Source organism: Eurytemora carolleeae, unplaced genomic scaffold (assembly GCF_000591075.1).
Source record: "Eurytemora carolleeae unplaced genomic scaffold, Eaff_2.0 scaffold984, whole genome shotgun sequence".
In the NCBI taxonomy this organism is placed as follows: domain Eukaryota; kingdom Metazoa; phylum Arthropoda; class Copepoda; order Calanoida; family Temoridae; genus Eurytemora; species Eurytemora carolleeae.
The window spans coordinates 4,970-26,734 of NW_019396966.1; the positions used below are offsets into that span (position 1 = coordinate 4,970).

Sequence of the window (21,765 nt, forward strand, 5' to 3'; positions counted from 1 at the left end):
ATCCCTCCAGTGGAATTATAAACCCCCAGGAAGGATATCTGAATCCCTCCAGTGGAATTATAACCCGCCAGGAAGGACATCTGAATCCCTCCAGTGGAATGTAAATCACCCTGCGTAAAGTTTTAAATTGTATAAAGCATTTTTTGAAACCCCTCCAGTGAAAATAAAATCCCTCCGGTGGTCTCCAGTAGAATCGAAATCTTACTACGAACTTCTTTGAGTCCAAAAAAACATGGATTTATATTTCATATTTATCAGACAAAGCATAGGTACCGTTGTAATTCAGGCATTTGGGATTTTAGCATGGATGGACACTTGAAATTACACATACATTCCCTTTGAGGTTAACGTGGATTTGCGTTTACGGACTAACTTAATCTGAGGCTTAAATTTAAGACGTGACTCAAATATGGTTTGTTCCAAATAAATTATATTCAAGGTTTCAAGATTAAAGCCGGCGCTAAATTGAAACCGGTTTTTGGAGGATCTGAGACGCGGCTCATATTCATTAAATTCGGACTCTGGCTTTATCAATATGAATCCATTTGAATGGTTAAAGAGCTCGATATAAGTCACTTAACGAGGCGATTTATTGTAAATCAAACGGAATTTAGTTCTGCAAAAATATTATATTATCAACACAATGAAATGGTAATTGTCAGAAACAATGCAGTTTATCCAACTTTAATATTAAATCATTGTTCCAGAACAAATATTTAAATTCACAAAAATACAATTGATTTAAGTTTAACGTTTAATAAATCTTGTTCTCACAGCATCATTGGTAAATAATTAGTTTTAATGTTATCCATGTTTGATCCCGCTCTAATATATATCTATATATTTATTTATATAAATACTTTGCTTGGGTGTTTGTTTGTGACCTATAAACGTGAAAACGGCCGAATTGATCGGGCCCAAAGGATTTGAGTCTTTGCCTCATACTCAAATTTTCTAAACCTTATAACTTTGCAAAATAATGGTGCAAATCTTTGATGTTTCACACTTAAATTATTTTATCTATTAGAGGTAATAGTTTGAAATATCTATGGTCTGCGACATTTGGTTGAAAAGATATTGGTGTTGGAAAAGTTTGTGGCAAAGACTCAATGATCCTTTGTTGTAGGACCTCACATACCCAGGGAAGGTTTGTGGATGGTTAAAGTAAAAATAAATTTACGTAAACAAATTAGATTTTTCAAAATTCACGAAAAAGTCAATATAAAAGATTAATAATTAAATATTAAAACCAATGACGGACTCGAAGTGCTCTGAAAGCCTGGTTTGTTATACCCCGTGAGTTTTAGCTCCCCCTCCCCTAAAAACTATTCCCTAGACTGTTTGTAAAAATATCATGATATCAGTTTAAAGTATAGTTCGCCAGGGAATAAATCATTAAGGGAATATTTGGATTAAGAGCTGGGAACTTTTCTGTTGGATACTTGTAATCCCGATTGTTTGATCTTGATATCCACTGTGGGTACTTTTAATTTGAGGATCTATAAAAAGCTATACCTTTCCATATCTTCATTTTAGCTAGTCCTCCCCTGATCAAAGCTCCCTTCAACCCCTCATGATTATCATATGATTACCATAATTAAATTAACAATTGGAGATTAATCTTAATATCCACAATTTAAAAGTTTCTAGCTCTGACTACTCTCCTTCAACTCTAATTTTACAAATCCTAATATCTTTGCAACCTGACCTGATGTCAACATTTGAAATAAAAAAGTTTTTTATTTTTGCAAAGATTGATTAGTACATATGCTAAAGAGAAGCGTAGGCAGTTATTTGTGACAACTTACAAAACACAATGCAGTCTCCAGATGCATTTGAGCATGGGTAACATTATTATAATTATAACTCTAACTTCACCTAAACAGAGCCCTATAGTTTGCACTACACAATAGTATTTTTAAACCACTAGCTCATGGAAATTCAGCTTTAGCTGGAATTTTTCATAGAAAAGATTAACCCAGTAGACTCTGTTTCAACCAGACAAAAAACATTTCTGTATTTCTACCGATCTCCCCAATAAAAATTTGAAATAAATCGGTCAATGGTTTCTGAGTTATGATTGGACATCCAAACATCCAAACAAAGATTACTACTTTTTGTATAAGATGTGTGCAAATGTAAGGCTTCAAGGGACCCAATGTTTCATCTATTTTTAAATTTAAAATTAACATTTTATAGTTCTACAACAAATTCTGATTTTATAATTCTTAAATCTTTTCAACCCGATGTGCTAAACCTTGAATATTTTAAATTATGAATTCTATTAGATTAAATAATCTAAGCTTGAAATATCAAAGGTTTACATCATCAAATGTGAAAGATATAGGGATTAGAAAATATCATTTGAGGCAAAGACACAATTCCTTTAGAAAAAATAAATATTTTTTGAAAAAAATCTAATTTTCTATCCAATGTTACCCCCCCCCCCCGCCGGATACTCATGTATTCCTCAAAAAATGTCAGTGTCAGTCAATTTGGTCCCGCCGTTCGGCCAGAGCTATAGCAAACATATAAATATGTATACATGTAAATGAGCGAATAGCTTTATTATATAAATATTACTGTCCATGATGGTTTTATATTGTTTAGAGGTGAAAAGCTGTATGTAAACAAAGCCAACACTGAGAGAAGAATCTGGAAAAAAGTGATTTGTTGGACGTTTACCCTTCTACTGCTAGCTGGAGCAGTCACTGTAGCAGTTCTTATAGGAGGTATTTATTAAGAAAATAAAAATCAATTAAGATTGATTTTATATAAATATAATGATAAAAAACTACTTTTATAAATGCATAAATGTATATCAGACTTTTGAACATCACAATCATTTTTAATCAAACATTGTTTGAAGTTGAATCCCTTGTTCTTCTTTTTCCCTGTTTTTTCCTGTGTTTTCCTTTTTTTCTTTTTTCTCTAGATCTTTTTCTTTCTTATTCTTCTGTTCTCATTTTCTCCTGTTCTCCTGTTCTCATGTTCTTCTTTTCATCTGTTCTCCTGATCTCCTGATCTCCTGTTCTCCTTTTCTCCTTTTCTCCTGTTTTCCTGTTTTACTGTTCTTCTGTTCTTCTGTTCTCCTGTTCTCCTGTTCTCCTGTTCTCCTGTTCTCCTGTTCTCCTGTTCTCCTGCATATCCTGTTCTCCTGTTTTCCTGCACTCCTGGTTTCCTGTTCTCCTGTTCTCCTGTTATCCTGTTCTCTTGTTCTCTTGCTCTCCTGTTCTCTTGTTCTCCTGTTTTCCTGTTCTCCTTTTCCTGTTCTTCTGCTCTCTTGTTCTCTTGTACTCTTGTTCTCCTGTTCTCCTGTTCTCCTGTTCTCCTGTTCTCCTGTTCTCCTGTTCTCCTGTTCTCCTGTTCTCCTGTTCTCCTGGTCTCCTATTCTCCTACATATCCTGTTTTCCTGGTTTCCTGCTCTCCTGTTATCCTATTCTCCTGTTTTCCTGTTCTCCTGTTCTCTTGTTCTCCTCTATCTCATGTGCTCCTATATCTTCAGTTTTTATATCTCCTGTTCTTCTTTCCTATATTTTGTTTTTTTTCTCTAATCTCCTTTTTAAGTTCTTTTTTCTGTTTCTTTTTCTTGCTTAGAAGTTTATCCGTATCCAAGTGTATTGCTTGTATGTCGTTTCTGCTATTGTATACTATAATATACTAGTTTGAGAACCTTTTTATATGTATTTGAAGTGGGTCCTAGTGAGAGGGAGGAGGAGCAGGGCCGCCATGAGCCCGTCAAAATGGTCTCCAGACCTCCTTATTCGCAGATTAGTATTTAAAATGACCTGACGCCTCCCCTAAACGTTAGAATATATATTTTTGAAGTTACAAATAACATTTTTGAAAGAAAAATTTACTTTTTGAAAATATGTATGCAGTGTTTTCTTGGCATAACTTACAAAATAATAAATTTTTTTCTAAAAATTGTTAAAACATTTTTATCGCTAGGTCATTTTTTAATACTCATCTGCAAGTCCAGAGTCTTGGAGACTGTTTTGCGCACCATATTTTTATTAAAATTAAATATTTCCTTTTACTGATAGCTCCGATTGAAGGATTCATAACTCTAATTGAATAATGAGATAGATAAAGATATAGATGTAACCGCCATACTATTTCTATTGGTTCAGATTAGACAACAAACAAATGACTAAACCCTGATTGGATCAGGCGCTAATGGACTCGGCATACAGTAGTGCGCGGGGCTCATGGCGTCCCTGCACCCCCTCCCTATCCTAATATGCATAGTCACATACTATACACTAAACAAAGTAAAAGAAGAATAATAAATAGAAGAAAAATTCTACCAAAAACCACGTATTTGGATGACTTTTAGTTGTAATTAATCCTTTTAATGACCTCACCCTGTCGTCGCCAACAAAAAAAACATGGGGAAAAAATTAATGAAAAAATCAATTAAATCATAATTAAAAATGGTATTTTGCTCTGATGTTCTGAGGATACACGCTGCATATAGAAAACTTTTACAGACAAAGGAATTGAGTCTTTGTAACAAACTCTGATTTTCTAATAGCTATATTTTTTCCACCTGATGGTGTAAACCTTTGATATTTCAAACTTAGATTTTTTCATCCAACAGACTTCATAGTTTGAAATATCTATGGTCTACGGCATTGGGTTACAAAGATATAAAGCTTGGAAAATCATAGTTTGTGACAAAGACTCAATTCCTTTAATGAATGCTTTATTATGTTTTCAGCTGGATATATTGACCCTTCTATGAATAAAAGTGTGAAGGTTGGAAGAAAACTTGAAGGAAACTACTCAAGGAAAATAAATAACAATTCCTTAAAAAAATGTGAAGAATCAAAATAATTTCAAATTGTCTTTTATCTCTAGGCACTAGACAGTAGACACTATAGCAAATATATCTAGGCAGTAGACAGTAGACACTATAGCAAATATATCTCTAGGCAGTAGACAGTAGACACTATAGCAAATAACTTTCAGAGTTTGTAACTTTTGTTGTTAAAGATTACATACGAATATTGAGTCTTTGCCACAAACTCAAATTTTCTAATTCCTATATTTTTGCAGCCTGATGGCATAAACCTTTGATATTTCAAATTTAGATTATTAGATCTAACAGAATTCATATTTGAAATATCTATAAGGTCTACGACATTGGATTGTAAAGAAATAGGGATTATTAGAAAATCAGAGTTTACGACAACATCCTCCCCCCCCAAAAAAAAAGGTTCTACAGAGTTGCCAAATTAGAATTTAACAGACCAACAGAGTCTATTTTATACACAAGGGTGAGAGTTCAGAGGCGACTGTGTGGAAATTGTATTTTTCCTTTTATTCAGGATTCCCTGCAAGGCTGCAACTATAAACTTCTGCTATTTTGCCCAATAATGAAACGTTCGTAAAAGACTTTTTGACTTTGGAATCGTCATTTTAAAAAATTTCTGGTATCATCCTTTGTGGGTAACACTTTACGGGGAACAAAACATTTTTTTCATTTTGTTGTTTGATCTAATGATACATGCAAAGAATTGATTATTTTTTCTTTTCTCAATTAATAAAAAGGATATAAAATACATATGTCAGATTCCCGACTTTGTTTAACCTATGAATCCTCATATTAAGAAGTTTAAGTGGTCTTTACATTCTCATCCTTTGTGGGTAACACTGTATGAGAAACAAAACTTATCTTTTCATTTTGGGATTTTTCCCATTTCCAGTCGTTTGATCTAATGATTTTATGAAGCGAATTGATTATTATTAAATTGATCAGAGGGTCCCAACTATATTCTTGGGAAAGATCAAATATATCCAGTATTCTATCTTCTGATCCATTCTTCCTTCTAGACGCAGCTGATCAAGATTCACCTAATGCATCAGGTTGCCAACATAATAATGANAGGGTAAAATAATAATTATAATAAGATAATTAATAATAATAAGAATAAGAATGTTCCAGAGCAATAATAAAATTAATAACAATAATAATAAAAATCAAAATAACTTTAGTGGAGAATGCACTTGGATTAACCCTGCGTATTGAAAATATGGAATTCAACGACGACCTTCTAAACCAGGACTCAGAACTATATAATGTAGTTAAGGTATCTAAATTATATTCAATATGTCCAAATAATAAATCAAGAAAGCTAAAGACCATGCTGAGTCTGAAATTTTTTTCTCTCTGATTTTTTTTTTCTCTGTTTCTTTATCTCTGTCTGTGTCTCAATTTCTGTCTCTGTCTCGTTGTTTTTTTCTTTCTTTGTCTCTGTCGCTGTCTCTTTCTCTGTCTTTGTCTTTCTCTGTCTCTTTCTCCGGCCCTTTTCTCTGTCTCTGTCTCTGTCTCTGTCTCTGTTTCTGTCTCTGTCTCTGTTTCTTTCTCTGTCTGTGTCTCTATCTCTGTCTTTGTCTCTGTCTCTGTCTCTGTCTCTGTCTCTGTCTTTGTCTTTGTCTCTTTCTCTGTCTCTGTCTCTGTCTTTGTCTATGTCTATGTCTATGTCTATGTTTCTGTCTTTTTATCTGTCTTTTTAGCTGTCCCTAGTCTGTCTCTGTCTCTCGCTGTCTTTATCTCTAATTGTCTCTGTCTCTTTATCTGTTGTTGTTTCTGTCCATAGTCAGTCACTGTTTCTCACTGTCTCTGTCTCTAATTGTCTCTGACTTTTATCTGTCTTTGACCCTATCCCTAGTTTGTCTCTGTCTCTTTCTCTGTCCGTCTTAATTCTTTCTTTATATTTTTTAAGTATCGGTTATTCAGTTCTGGATGATATTTCAATTTAGTTTCCTAGTTTTTATAGCTTTTTGGAATTTAAATTTAATTTTAATTGTTTGTTCAATAAACTCTTTTTATTTCACCTTTTCTTTTGAAAATTGTTGATCTATAACATTTGTTAATTACGTGCTGAAAAGAAGATTTAATAATAAAGATATATTGTATTATAATACAATATATCTTTACTTTTTAAGATTATTGGCTCGGAACCAAAGTTCGATCACAATTTCACAAGTTTTAAGTACTTAGTTTTCATATCTTATATGAGAAAAGTAAATATATTTATTAGCATAACAGAAATTTAAATTTTTTCCCCTCTATCCTTTCAGAAGTGACGTAAGATTATAATTTAACAAGAATTTTACTTTAATTTGACGTGAATTATAAAATATTTAATATTTATATCATATTTTTAGATATTTAAGTGTCTAATGTTTTTTTCTATATTTATTTTTGTGAAGCATTTAATGTTCTGTTCTTTTCTCTCTGCATAAAATAACAATATTCGGATGAAAGGAAAGTGTTTTAAAAATTATATACTATAAGTTTGTACTCTTAAAACTGTATGTAAATATTTTTACTAGTACCTTTAGAACAAAGATTGTTAGATAAAATATTTCTATGTTCACTGGACAATTCATGCGTTACATGTATTTCAATATTCAAAATTAAAAATTGCCTTTTTCTCACAGTTTTACGGGTCTCACTAGAGATGGACACGTTCGAATTTTTTCATTTCGTTCGTTCATCGTTAGTGAATGACCAATTTCGTTCTTTTTTTTAAATCGTTCATAAAAATAAAATTTCATTCGATCTCAAAATTATCGTTCATTTTCCATCTATTTCATACGTTTTCTCCGTAAACCATCATTCAGTAAAATCATTCGTTTTGTAAAATTGTTGGTTCAGTAATCTCGTTCATCGTTTTTTTCAAATTTATTTTTTGTATTGTATTGTTTTGTTAACACTATTGTTATTACAAGCATGTTCCAACAATTTAAAATCGTTATTTTTCGTTCATTTTTAAAAAAAAGATCATTTTTTCATTTCTAAGAGTGATCCGTTCCGTTCGTCTATCATTCGTTTTTTTTGTTAAATAACACCCTTTTCCACGAAAATTTTCGTTCGTTCTTAAAAATGTCATTCGTTGAAAAAAAACGATGCTTATCTCTAGGTCTCATTGTAAAATAGTTTATTCTCAGGGTAATGTTGTGAGTGGGCTACAGTCTTTACTACTGAAAGAAACTGGACGAAATATCACCGTAGATATTATTCGGTTCAGCCCAGGCAGCATTATAGTCAGGTACACACAGTCTAACCGGTATTAAACGTCTAATCAATCAGATTTAATTAGAGTTCGAGTATAAATGCAATAGAGTTATTATATATAGAGTATATACATAAATGCAATTGTGCACAATTGTGTAATCAGGTGACCTCTACGGCGATATATCTCTATTCTTAGTACAGAGGATTGAATGTCCAATTTTCAAAAGTACAGTGTCCATAGAAAACAAACGCTTTTTAGAAATTTATAAATAGCAAATTATTTTACTTTTTGTAAACAAATTCTTTAAGATTAATTAGAAACATGTAAAACGTTTCTACGACGTATAATTACTCAGTTGGGGCGCAAAGTCGACTTCCAAAATCGTCTAGTTGGGTGGATATTTTTTGAGGATTGTTTTTTTGAAAACTATTAAATAACGACGACAATAAAGATAAAACAAATTCTACAATAAACTGATGGCATAAATGCTAGAAACAGGTTGAAAAAGTTTACACACATTTTTAAAAAGTTATTTTGTAATAATTCTCAATTAAAAACCTAGATGTATGAAGACGACAATTTTCTCCGCTCAATCAATAATCATTTAAAATTAATATTTTTAGAGAAAGAAATTCCTCTTTATTTAAAGTATGACAATTTATATAAACTTATTACAAAAACCATTTCTGTAATATATTCATTTATTTTTTTAATTCCTAAACATCTATATATAAATTTGGCTTGTCTGTCTGTCTGTCTGTCTGTCTGTTTGTTTGTATCCAATAAACGTCAAAACGGCTGAACCGGAAGGTTTATGAATCATCAAAATTTCAAATATTTGTCTCCATCAAAATTCGATCGTCATTAAATTTTTTAAAATTTTGAAAATCCGCGAAATTTTTTGTGAAAATCCGCGAATTATTTTTGTTTTGTTTTACGATGTACACAAAGAGAACATGTTCACAATTAATTTAGGAGATGGCCACGAAGCGACCTCTAAGACTAGAAAGAAGGGCGCGAAGCGCCTTGAATTTCTAGTTTTGAGTAAATTTCAATGATCAGCTGATTCAGAAATACATCTGAAAACAATACAAAACTACACAAGAAGATTTTGTTGAAAAAAAAAATTTAAATGAAAATAATACTTATTGCGATAATAAGAGTTAACTTTTTTTTCTCAACCTGGTTCTATTTATGCCATTAGATTATTGTTCGAATTTCTTTTACTTTTTTTGCCGGTCACTCCCTTTAAATTAAGTTTTAAAAATAATGCTTTGGTTTGGAATTTTAACCGTTTATATAAGATAATATGCAATGCAAACCATTTTTTACATTTTTGTAGATTATTCAATATTTTACCGATCAACTTGTAATTTGTCATTCAAATATTGTAATTCCTTAAACTCTGCATTGTTTTGTGCTTTTGATTTAAACAAATAATCCACCAAGATCTCAATTCCTTGTTACATCTTAGCTCGACCGGAAACCACAATTAAAAAATCAATCATAATATTTGATTCATGTGAAAAAATTTGTTTCTTGCATGATGCCTTTTGTAGATATCTGAATATTTCTAAAAAGAAACTGATTAATCGCAATTAACTTGCTTTTCTAATCTCCTGTATTCTAGCTAAGTCTACATTTGTTGCATAAAACGTGCTGGGTCGCAAGGTACTAATACAAGGAAAGTTATTTCAGAAGTGTAGGCATTTTTTGTACTGCTGTGCACTGCAGGGCGGAAAAGTAAACATAAGACGGATGTCACAGCCTGACATGGACTCCATTTCACAAACATAATCTATTACATATTATGGTCATAGAAAACTATTATGTGAATTTTCAAAATCATCAAAATTCAATGCGTTTAACCTCCTCGGATACTTAACGAACACGTCTTTTCTTGTTTACAAAGTCCGCCCAGAGAGAACTGGTTTCAATATGTACGCAGAGTATACGCGACATCAATTAACTTTCCTTGCATTAGTACCTTGCTGGGTCGACTTTGCACTGGGTAGCCTGACTGTCAGTACGTGTTGTATCGGCACGGATCATGGAACTTTTAGACTGGGGTGAATTCCTTGCAGCCAAATAAGGATAAAAAATTAGAGGTCAATGCGAGTAAAAATAATATAAAAATCTAAGTGATAAATTACTAAATCTAGTTTTTTCTAGCTATATCCTTTCCTGGCCTGCTGGCACATCTAAACTTCAAGCTGATGATATTGAGGTATTCATACAAAAATTACAGACTGGGATATAAATGACAAACCTGAGCCCGCGATTTAAAAATTTCGGCTCCAGCCATAATTCCTTAAACCCCACTCTAAGAACCGATCTTCGACTTAACTCTGACGACAGCTTGTGTGATTGACATCTGAAAGATCTTCGGCTCGACTTAAGAAATTAGGCTTATTGTAAATAAAACCAACCTTGGTTGGTTTTAGTGGAGAATAAGGCTCAATGTTGAGTCTTGTTCTCATTAAAACCCGGAATGCGCCAATTCCTACCATGAAAATCTGCCAAATAGAATAATATTAAACCATGCAGCTTGAATCCGAAAGCTCATGCCGTAAATAAGGCCCACCGAGGCTTAGACCCGAGCCGTATTTTTCCCGAATTTTTTAAATCGCGGGCTCTTGGAACTTAATCAGGGTTTACTATTCTCACGAATTTTTTTTGTAAAAGAATATTTATAATTATAATAAGAATAATAACCGAATAAGTGCACTACTAATTTGATGCGGGTGCTCCGCCAAATTAAAGGGATTGCTAGCGAAATTTAAAGTGTCCCTCCGATTTGTAAAAATGGCAGTTCTCAAATTACAACGGTTCCCTTAAAAGTTTTGTCTGATCAAGTATGAATTTTGTAAACTGATTTTTCTCAATTGAACTTTCTCTACAAAAGTGATTTTCAGTTAAAGGAAAATATCTGAATTCTCAGAATTGAACATTATTTTAACCTGGGAAAGCGACAATATCTTCCTCATTATTGATCAGATAAAGGTTTTTTAAGAATACCGTTGTGAATCTGGCATTGCCATCTTAATGGGAGGGTTACTTCAAATTACCAGTATTATTTTATTTGTTTAGAGTTTGTTGGATGACAGATTAGAAGCAAACAGTGGGAAACTTTTTGCTCAGTTTGTTGTGGATCAAACATCTGTTAGGAAAATAAAAATAACATATATTTTTCAAAAAAAAAAAAAATTTAAATTAAAAATAGACTTGAAGGGTTTCCTTTTTAATATGTTATTGTTTGATGTTCAGAACAAGTCGTGTGTTCAATAAGTGTTTAATTATGAACTGTTCAGGAATATTATATTTGTTTATATTCGCTACTTTCTTGTTCACTTTTAAAAATCACTATTAATGATACACAACTTTCTTATTATTTCAATAATACAAATCTATCAGTCATCTTCTATTTCAACTTTCAATTGTTGCTCAATATTTCGGCATTTTCTCTTCGACAAACCAATAGTAAATGTTTTTGCGGATTTACAATTTTTCGTGGATTTTCAAATTATTTACGATATCACACAATTTTGTAGACAATATTTTGTAATTCAGAGCATCCATTAAACCTTCCCTTGGGTCATTTGAGGTCCCTTAAAAAATTATGCCCGATCAGTTCAGCCGTTTTGACGTTTACTGTTTCAAATAAACACCAAAACAGACACCCAAAGTATATATATAGGGTCAGTAGAATTCCAGAGAGCCCCCTTTAATTTATGTTAACATTTAAACATTATATCTATTTTTAATTTGTTTAATTAATTACAATTGCAGCGTAATTCTTCCGCTCCATTAGCAGTAGTAATAATGCTGATTAAAGTGTAATAAATAATAACAAATATATAATAATCTGCAGACGGTTGTATGTTTGAACACGTTGGAACACAGTTTCTATGTACATGTCCACCTAATATGGAACTGGCAGATTTGTACAGCTGTGTACCAAAACTGTACATGACTGATCCAGTCAAATCTGAGGTATTAAGTTTTAAGAAAAAAAATAGAACAGTGCAAAAGTTTTTCTATTTTTACTTTTTCAGCTCTCTGATATTGAGTACGGAATCAAAACTCTGGAATCAAAAATCAAGTCAATCCCAAACTCTGAAAATCCTCCGAATGGAATTTTAAAAATCCTCGAAACCATTCCAATCGTTAACACCACCATGGCGGAGCTTATTGCGGACTCCGCTAGGTATGAGTCGAACAAGGACACAAACAAAATAATGGATCTGAACGGTGACACTTTACGTGATATTAGTAGTTTTCCAGACAGCGATAGAACACAAGAGTCAACTACTCCTACCGTTGAGGTAAAAACAAACAAAAATTGACAATGCAGGTTTTTTTTTTATAAAGAGTTTATTATTTTTTAAATTGAATACTATGAAAGTTTTCATTTTATTTCATTGTGCCATGAACGACGAATTCAAAGAATTACACATAAGTAAATTTTTTTCACATCGTTATAAAAACAATTGTAACATCTTAAATTCTTGTGTAGTGTCTAACATTTATTGTCTAAAATCAAACAACTAAACCTATGCCTAGTTTTAACTACCCTCTGCCCTGCCCCTGGACTTACCAGGACGATGCGTTTGGTTTAATTTGAATTCAATCCCGTTTTGGTCAATAATTCAACAATCTTCAAACTTACTTTGTTGACTTTTCATCTGAAAAGCTTGTGCTGACAAAAAAAGAGAGATGACTGAAAAACGTATACTAAAGAGGTCAAGTTGTTATATAATATCTCGGCTTTGTTAATTTTCAGTCCCCCCCCCCCCCCTCCTTTTTGCCTGTCTATCAGCCCCCTAGCAAACAACATAATTAAGCGCTAATAATACAAAACCATACAAAATAAAAACATGCTTAAACACCATTTAAAGAATAGTAGTTGTGAACATTAGTGAACCATGGAACAATTTATATACACTTAAATATATATCTTTAATTCCGGAAGTTAAGAGAGGAAATACAAATTAGGGAATCAGGAAGTTAGGGAGGGGGGGGTAATTTGTTACATAAATATGTTGTAAATTTTTCGCTTTATTATATATTTATTATTTACATTCTATGATGTGACATGTCAACCACTATGTTAAGGCTCAATTATTATGTAAATTATTGGTTCATAAATCCTTTCTTTCTTTTTATGTGAAAAACGTCAAGGCCTTTCTCAAAAAAAAAAGATTCTTTGGGGAAAAAATCTACTCCCCCTTCCTTCCGAGCCATATTTCGGGGAAGGCAAGGGGAGGGGGGGGGATATCTTATAGTTAGAAAGGAACACAAAATCTTTAATACATAAAAGATGACCATGCCACGGAAAAGTAGTCAGAGAGGTAAAAATTGTTTCTTCCATCAGATTAGCATAAAAATGTGTGGTTTAAGACTTTAGTAAATTTATGTTCAATGTTCAGTGATTCAACCAACCAAATCGCTTAGAGCTGTAGGAGGGGTTTATAATTTAAGGGTTACATAATAAAATACTAGGTTTTTAGGGCGCTACACGTCCATCTTCATTTTCAAATTGGGGCTCTATCTGTGAGCATTTTCTCTTCGCACAGTATGAAACAATAACAAAAAATTCACGGATTTTATCATATTTTTTTCGTGGATTTTCTGAGCATCCATAAACCTTCTCTTTTGACGTTTATCAAGGATAGATCATACAAATTAACACAAGACAAGCAAAGTATATAAATAAAATATTCTCTAGCATAAAAAGGGGAAGAATTGGGGGAGGGGGGTTAAATTTCAAACTCATCAAACACAATTAAAGTAAAACTGTTTTTATCAAAGAATACAATTTGAAGAAAGTTGAAGCGGAACAAGAATGATAAGATAAAATTCAAGTTAAATTTAAAACAAAGCTATTTTAAGTTGAATAAAATCAGTAATTTTAGAGTTTTTATGATTTTGATATTTTAAAGGTTTGTTAACATTATACATCTACATTTCAGACTTACAAAACTACCTCTTCTTAAAAACCTTAATCTGAGTGACGATGATAAAGAAAATGTCGTTTTTTATTTAAAATGAATTAATTAGGCACTTAACTTATATAATATCATTCCTACATCTGTTTTAACCTTATGATGTAAACCTTTGATATTTTAAGCTCAGCTAGACTATTTGAATAAACAGTATTCATACTTTAGAATGTCAAAGGTCGACAAATTTGGGGATTAAAAAGTCAGACTTTGTGGCAAAAACTTAGTCATTTTGGATTTTCAATTTCTTCTTGTATGTCTGCATAATTCCGCAAATCACTTTCTTAGGCATTATTTTTAAAAAATCTAAAATATTTTCAGAATGTATATCATTAATTGAGGGTCTCCCAAAATTACACGTACAGTCTCTTTTTTGAAATCTGTGAAATCAAATAATTGCGTTTATTGGTATGAAAGGCCTGGATGCTTCATTGAATTCAAACAATGGTGCAGTAATATAGCCGCCAGATATTTTAAATAGTTCTCAGCTCCTAGTTCTTAATCAATAATAAATACCATCGATTAATTAACAATACAGATAGAACACTAGATGTCGTCTTTTCTAGATTTAGGGGTTTTACTCTCACAATAACCCTGAGGCAAAGGCCCATTAGAAATTATGTGCATGCTCTCTCTCTGTCTTTTAATTCAACACTGCATGCGTGTAACTCCTTTGGGCCTCTGCCTCAGGGTTATTGTGAACGGAAAACTTCTAAATCTTAAAAAGACGACATAAAATGTTTCTATCTGTTATTGTTAATTAATCTATGATGAATCCACTAAGAGACTAAATTTGATTAATCAGCAATCTCACTAAAACAAAAGATTTGAATATTTTTAAAATTCGATTTAAAAGATATTCGTCTTTTATTTCTTAATATTAGATTTTAAATTTCAATGGAATATCAAGGGTTAATTCATTATTTCCAGTCATTTACATTTAAAGATCACAGGAAAAATTCTATCTTTATAACTAACATATACAAATATAAAAATATATAGATAGATAGACATGAACGAATAGCTTTAATATTATATAGATTAACAAGAAATTCTGCTTATGCACATTTTGAATTATTTATTTTCAACTAACCTTCAGTTATTTATTAATAAAAAAGAATTTTCACCTTTTAAATTGATCATGATATGAGAGGAAAAAAGTATGTTTTAAAAAATCCAATATTTTAATCTAAAATTAACTTTGCTTTAGTTTGGTGTGACCTATTATTACTTACGTTAAATGTACTGTATGTATAGGATGTAAGTGGCTCTGATAAAGAATTCATCCGAAAGAATTTATCCCTAGCTGCCAGCGACCAGACCACAGGAAAATATACCAACATTAATGTTACAAATATTAAAATTATTGCCTAGTAATTCACAGGGAGGGGAAGGATTAGAGGAAGGGGAGAGGGGGGGGGGGCTAACTTAAAACACGCCAATAGCCACCCTTTTGAAAAAGCAAAAACGATATCCAGTTTTTAGACTATTTATATAACAGTTTAGTATTTACACAATTCAGTGTATACTTATTTCATGAACACAGTTTGCATGTGTATATTACAACATGTTGTTCACACGAATTATATTCACATCATTAAAGATGGTTTGATTTTATAAAAGGGCGCGATGAGGGGGGTTATGACATAAACAAAAAAAAAATAATGATAAACACCCAAATATTTATGTTTATAAAAGTAAACTGCTGTTGTTGGCATGTATTTTTGAGTTAGAAAAGTCTGCTATTTTAATTAATATTAGATTGCACACATGTAAACTGCCAACTCTCAGACATAATTTTATAAATTGCAATTTCAATAATTATACTCTTAACATAATGAAGGTCACTTGTTTAAAATCAATGCCAACTAAATTGTGAAATAATTTACTAACTTTGATAATTTGTAATAGTTTCTCAGTTAATATAACTGATCCGGAACATTTTATTCTTTTAAATATATTTATTTTCTATTGAAGTTGGTTTATGATTGACCAGGATCGAATATGAACGATATTTCAACTGATAGTAATGGTGTTGAAGATTTAGCTCTAGTTGAAACTAAACCTGGACCAAAAACATCTCAACTTGAAGCTGAACCTGGAGTGAATATCTCTTTAGCTGAACCTGAACCTGGAGTAGAGTTTAATGATAGTAAACCCAAGACAATGAACCCCAGTGCTAGCTGGGAGCCGGAGTTAAATATTGAAACCAGAGAGAATATAATAATAAATACAGATCAAATTCAACTGGAGGGAACTAGGGAATGGACAGAAACCAGCACTTTTATACAGAATTCTACAGAATCAGAAACATATATTGAAGATATTACAGCTGATGTAACATCATCATATGACGATATTGAATCAATGTCAGACATGCCTGGAATAGAAACTGTAACAATGTTACCAAAGAAAGAAGACACAGAAGATGAAACTGAAACTACAATCATACCAGAAGATGAAACTGAAACTACAATAATACCAGAAAATGAATCTGAAACTACAATAATACCAGAAGAGGAAACTGAAACTACAATAATACCAGAAAATGAATCTGAAACTACAAAAATACCAGAAGATGAAACTGAAACTACAATAATACCAGAAGATGAAACTGAAACTACAATAATACCAGAAGATGAAACTGAAACTACAAAAATACCAGAAGATGAATCTGAAACTACAATAATACCAGAAGATGAAACTGAAACTACAATAATACCAGAAGATGAAACTGAAACTACAAAATTACCAGAAGATGAATTAGCAACTACAATAATACCAGAAGATGAAATTGAAACTACAAAAATACCAGAAGATAAAACAGAAACTACAATAATACCAGAAGATAAAACTGAAACTACAATAATGCCTATAAATGAAATGGAAGGTAGAGCAATGATAAAAAACATTGAAGATGAATTTTTAATGTTGTCAAAAAATGACGTTGAAACATCCACCAATATGCCAAATATAGATTACCAAACTTCAACAACAGATATGATTGCCTCTGACGCATTAAACTTAAAGGAAATTACCATTTCACCCATTGATGACATGTCAACTGTAACACCATTACCAAAGGATGAAATAGAAACAGCTGGAGTGCCAATGGAACTGATCAAAATGTTACCAATTACAGAAAAAATAATGGAAGTTATGGAAACTACGCTAAACCCAATGGACAAAATAGAAACAACTTTCTTATCAATAGATGTTAGTCAAACTACCATAATGCCAACAGAAGAAATGGAAAGTTCATCTATTAAAATTATAGAGAAAAAAGAAGAAAATTTACAAATATACAACCAAGAACCTAGAATATCTCTATTGGATGAAAACCCCGCTGTGAACAAGATATCTGAAATATTTGAATCAAAGAACCTTGAACTTAGTCAGGGTTTGGCAGAAGAAACAACAACAATAGCAGCCTCAGCTAAAATTAACTTAGAAGCATTGGAAACAACTTCTGCTGCTGCTGAAGTAGATTCAGAAGATCTCTTACTCATAGAAAAGGAGGTATCTGAAAATTTAACAACTTCTGATTATCTGGAGTCGGCTGTTGCAGCTGTTGATATTGATTCAACAACACTACCATCCATTTTAAACAAATCAGGAAAATTTCATAAATTTGAAAACTATTCGCAAAATTAAAACAAAATTTAGTTATAGGCATTACAACTAAATGTTTTCATCATGGGAAAACTGTTTGATAAATTCAGACTTATTTAAAGGACTATTTTTGATAATCAAATGGAGTTTATTCGATAATTAGGTGGAATTTATTCGATAATTAGGTGGAATCTGTTCGAAAATTAGGGGGAATCTACTCGATAATTAGGTGGAATCTATTCTATAGTTAGATGGAATCTACCCGATAATTAGGTGGAATCTTTGATAATTAAATGGAATCTACTCGATTATTAGGTGGAATCTACCCGTTAATTAGGGGGAATCTACTCGATATTTAGGTGGAAATTACTCAATAATTAGGTGGAATCTACTCGATAATTAGGTGGAAATTACTCGATAATTAGGTGGAAATTACTCGATAATCAAGTGGAAATTACGCGATAATCAGGGGGAATCTACTCGATAACTAGGCAGAATCTGCTCGATAATGAATTGGAAACTTCTCGATAATTGGATGAACAAAAATCTTTTATTTAATTAGAGGTTAAAATTAATGAATATGAAGTTATAATAAGGTACAAAGAAAGTAAATACTTTTCTTTTATTGTGGCTTGAGGGCATCAGGTAGATAGATAGTTACTTAACTAACTATACTTTCTCGATCCTTCAAAAAATCCCAAATATTTAAAATCTTTTTATCTTACAAATCTAGACTACGAGTTTTGTATATAAATTATGAAATTATTAACCTGCAGGACAAACAGGACAAGTTACAACGGTTAGTTCATCCCCGGAGATGTCAGTTGTTCCTCTTCTAGGAGATGATAATAACGCAACAGGTAGAAATCATTTAGTTTTCTTAATATTAATATTAACCAATTTTTGACATTTTTTTTACGTCTACTATTCAAGGTACAATAAACGAAACTTTTTCTATAAGTAATAAACGTAATTTTAATAAGGGATTGTTTTTAAATTGACCAATTCCAAAATCAACAGTTTTTTGAACAATTTGACAAAATTGTTAAAATTCCTTAATATTCTGACAAAAAAGCATGATTCAGGGATCTTTAAACATGTTGACAACAAGTGCTATAAAAAATAATATCTATTGAAACCAATGCGAAACAATAATATTGTTAAACAGTAAGTTGTACCAAAATCAGATAACTATTCAGGAGAGGGAAGAAGTTTGGAGACAAATGAATTTAACACAATTCAAGGAAAATAGTTTAACCAATTATACAGATAATTAGTTATTATACAGAACACTACAATCAATATACTATAAACTTAACTGTTCAATAGGAACCTCTTTTTCCACATGATCTTCTCGAAACTTCTTGATTCTGTAGAAAACGTCATTTATTTGTTTATTGGACAAGGTTCGAAAGACCGGTCGTGTTTCTAATTATTTTTAAAGAATCATTTTTAAAGATCTTAAATTTACATGTTTGAAAGCGTAACCTTTTTTTATTTATTGAGGTAAAGATCTTAAATTTACATGTCTGAAAGCGTAACCTTTTTTATTTATTGAGGTAAAGATCTTAAATTTACATGTCTGAAAGCGTAACCTTTTTTCATTTATTGAGGTAGAAATCTTAAATTTACATGTTTGAAAGCGTAACCTTTTTATATTTATTGAGGTAAAGATCTTAAATTTACATGTTTGAAAGCGTAACCTTTTTTCATTTATTGAGGTAAAGATCTTAAATTTACATGTTTGAAAGTGTAACCTTTTTTCATTTATTGAGGTAAAGATCTTAAATTTACATGTTTGAAATTGTAACCTTTTTTTATTTATTGAGGTAAAGATCTTAAATTTACATGTCTGAAAGCGTAACCTTTTTTCATTTATTGAGGTAAAGATCTTAAATTTACATGTTTGAAAGCGTAACCTTTTTTTATTTATTGAGGTAAAGATCTTAAATTTATATGTCTGAAAGCCCCTGTAAAAATGGATGTATAAACAATAAACATGTGCCACATGTGAATATTTGACAAACATTTTAAATTTCATTTGCTACATTGATGTTGTTGGTCAAATTTGTTTGAAAAGGGTAGTTTGGAAAAAGCCTTTTAAGGGTTTTAAAAAAAATTTAAAACATTTTAATAAATTTCAAATACAATAAAATTTCCGAAATATATCAGAAAAAAAATTAAATCCCTATTAAGAATTTTGATGATTGAATGATTATTCAATAAAGAAAACACTTTATTTTTAACTTTTTTAATTGGTTAACCTATTTATCTCAGGTCTTCGTGATAAAATTAAAGAGAAAGCTGAGGAAACATTTTCTTTTATAGAATCAGCTAATCCTACAACTCTGCCAACCTCAACCTTAGATTATCTTACCTCTAAAGATACTAGTACTAAAAATGAAGTAACGACTGCTCCTGATAACTCTGCTGAAGTGAATGTAGTTCTTGTGAACCCTGAGACAGATGAAAAGTGTTCCCTAACCTGCTCTGGGTTATGTATAGACCAGGAGCAGATATGTGATGGATTACTGGACTGTAAACTAGGAGAAGACGAGCTCAACTGCCAGCTAAGACAATGTGAAAATGATGAATTTAAATGTGTCGAAGGTAATTATCAAGAAAAAAATATAAACGAGCATGATTTTTCGTTTATTTAAAACCTACAATTTTTAACCTACATTATAATGCCCCTTAAGAATTAGAGAAATTCATAGATTTTTAAAATTGAATCGAAATGTATAAAGAAGTAATCTCTGATTACTTGCAGTGTTTATCATAATCAGATAACTACAGAGAAACCCCTTGATAAAATAGAACTACGGAAAGATTCTTTGCTTGGCCAGGTTGAACAATTCTAAATTGACTTTTACTGAGAAAGTATAGTTTCCAGGCAAACCTGGGTTCCTGCCAGCTAGTGCATCATGAGCACATTTTTTTAAAAATAAAACAAATATTGCCAATATCAACGTTTTAACCGTTTTTCTAAAAAAATTCCGTCCGCTGCAAAAAATGGATTGTTTGATAATGAATAAAAACGATGCCCATCTCTAAATGAATGAAATGATGCCCATCTCTAAATGAATAAAACGATGCCCATCTCTAAAGGAATAAAACGATGCCCATCTCTAAATGAATACAAATGATGCCCATCTCTAAATGAATAAAAATGATGCCCATCTCGTAATGAATAAAAATGATGCCCATCTCTAAATGAATAAAACGATGCCCATCTTTAAATGTATAAAAACGATGCCCATCTCTAAATTAATAAAACAATGCCCATCTCTAAAGGAAAAAAAACGATGCCCATCTATAAATGAATAAAAATGATCCACATCTCTAAATGAAAATAAATGATGCCCATCTGTAAATGAATAAAAACGATGCCCATCTCTAAATGAATAAAACGATGCCCATCTCTAAATGAATCAAACGATGCCCATCTCTAAAGGAATAAAACGATGCCCATCTCTAAAGGAATAAAATGATGCCCATCTCTAAATGAATAAAAATGATGCACATCTCTAAATGAATAAAAATGATGCACATCTCTAAATGAATAAAAATGATGCCCATGTCTTAATGAATAAAGATGATGCCCATCTCTAAATGAATAAAAACGATGCCCATCTCTAAATGAATAAAAACGATGCCCATCTCTAAATGAATAAAACTATCCCCATCTCCAAATGAATAAAACGGTGCCCATCTCTAAATGAATAAACATGATGCACATCTCTAAAATGAAGAAAAACGATACCCATCTCTAAATGAATAAAACGATGCCCACCTCTAAATGAATAAAAATGATGCCCATCTCTAAATGAATAAAAATGATGCCCATCTCTAAATGAATAAAAATGATGCCCATCTGTAAATGAATAAAAACGATTCCCATCTCTAAATGAATGAAAAGGATGCCCATCTCTAAATGAATAAAAATGATGCCAATCTCTACATGAATAAAAATGATGCACATATCTAAATGAATAAAAATGATGCCCATCTGTAAATGAATAAAAATGATGCCCATCTGTAAATGAATAAAAACGATTCCCATCTCTAAATGAATAAAAATAATGGCCATCTTTAAATAAATAAAAACGATGTCCATTTCT

At 31.5% G+C, this 21,765-nt stretch overlaps 1 protein-coding gene across 3 annotated transcripts in view; it reads left to right on the forward strand.

The window, feature by feature from the left end:
* The window catches only part of LOC111710595 (uncharacterized), a 38,934-nt gene that overhangs the window by 2,241 nt on the left and 14,928 nt on the right, over positions 1-21,765 (forward strand). For 2 of the 3 annotated variants that reach the window (XR_002767086.1, XM_023484706.1), the window contains exons 3-17: positions 2,611-2,732; positions 4,724-4,793; positions 5,765-5,871; positions 6,001-6,095; positions 7,963-8,063; positions 10,203-10,257; positions 11,121-11,197; positions 11,298-11,341; positions 11,902-12,023; positions 12,086-12,355; positions 15,290-15,359; positions 16,029-17,648; positions 18,421-18,504; positions 18,832-18,888; positions 19,922-20,254. Coding sequence is in view for 2 of the 3 variants with exons in the window: in XM_023484706.1 (XP_023340474.1) it covers positions 2,611-2,732; positions 4,724-4,793; positions 5,765-5,871; positions 6,001-6,095; positions 7,963-8,063; positions 10,203-10,257; positions 11,121-11,197; positions 11,298-11,341; positions 11,902-12,023; positions 12,086-12,355; positions 15,290-15,359; positions 16,029-17,648; positions 18,421-18,504; positions 18,832-18,888; positions 19,922-20,254 (3,227 nt within the window). In the remaining variant the exon portion in view is untranslated. The remainder of the gene's footprint in view (positions 1-2,610; positions 2,733-4,723; positions 4,794-5,764; positions 5,872-6,000; positions 6,096-7,962; positions 8,064-10,202; positions 10,258-11,120; positions 11,198-11,297; positions 11,342-11,901; positions 12,024-12,085; positions 12,356-15,289; positions 15,360-16,028; positions 17,649-18,420; positions 18,505-18,831; positions 18,889-19,921; positions 20,255-21,765) is intronic. The other variant, XM_023484707.1, reaches the window with a different exon arrangement.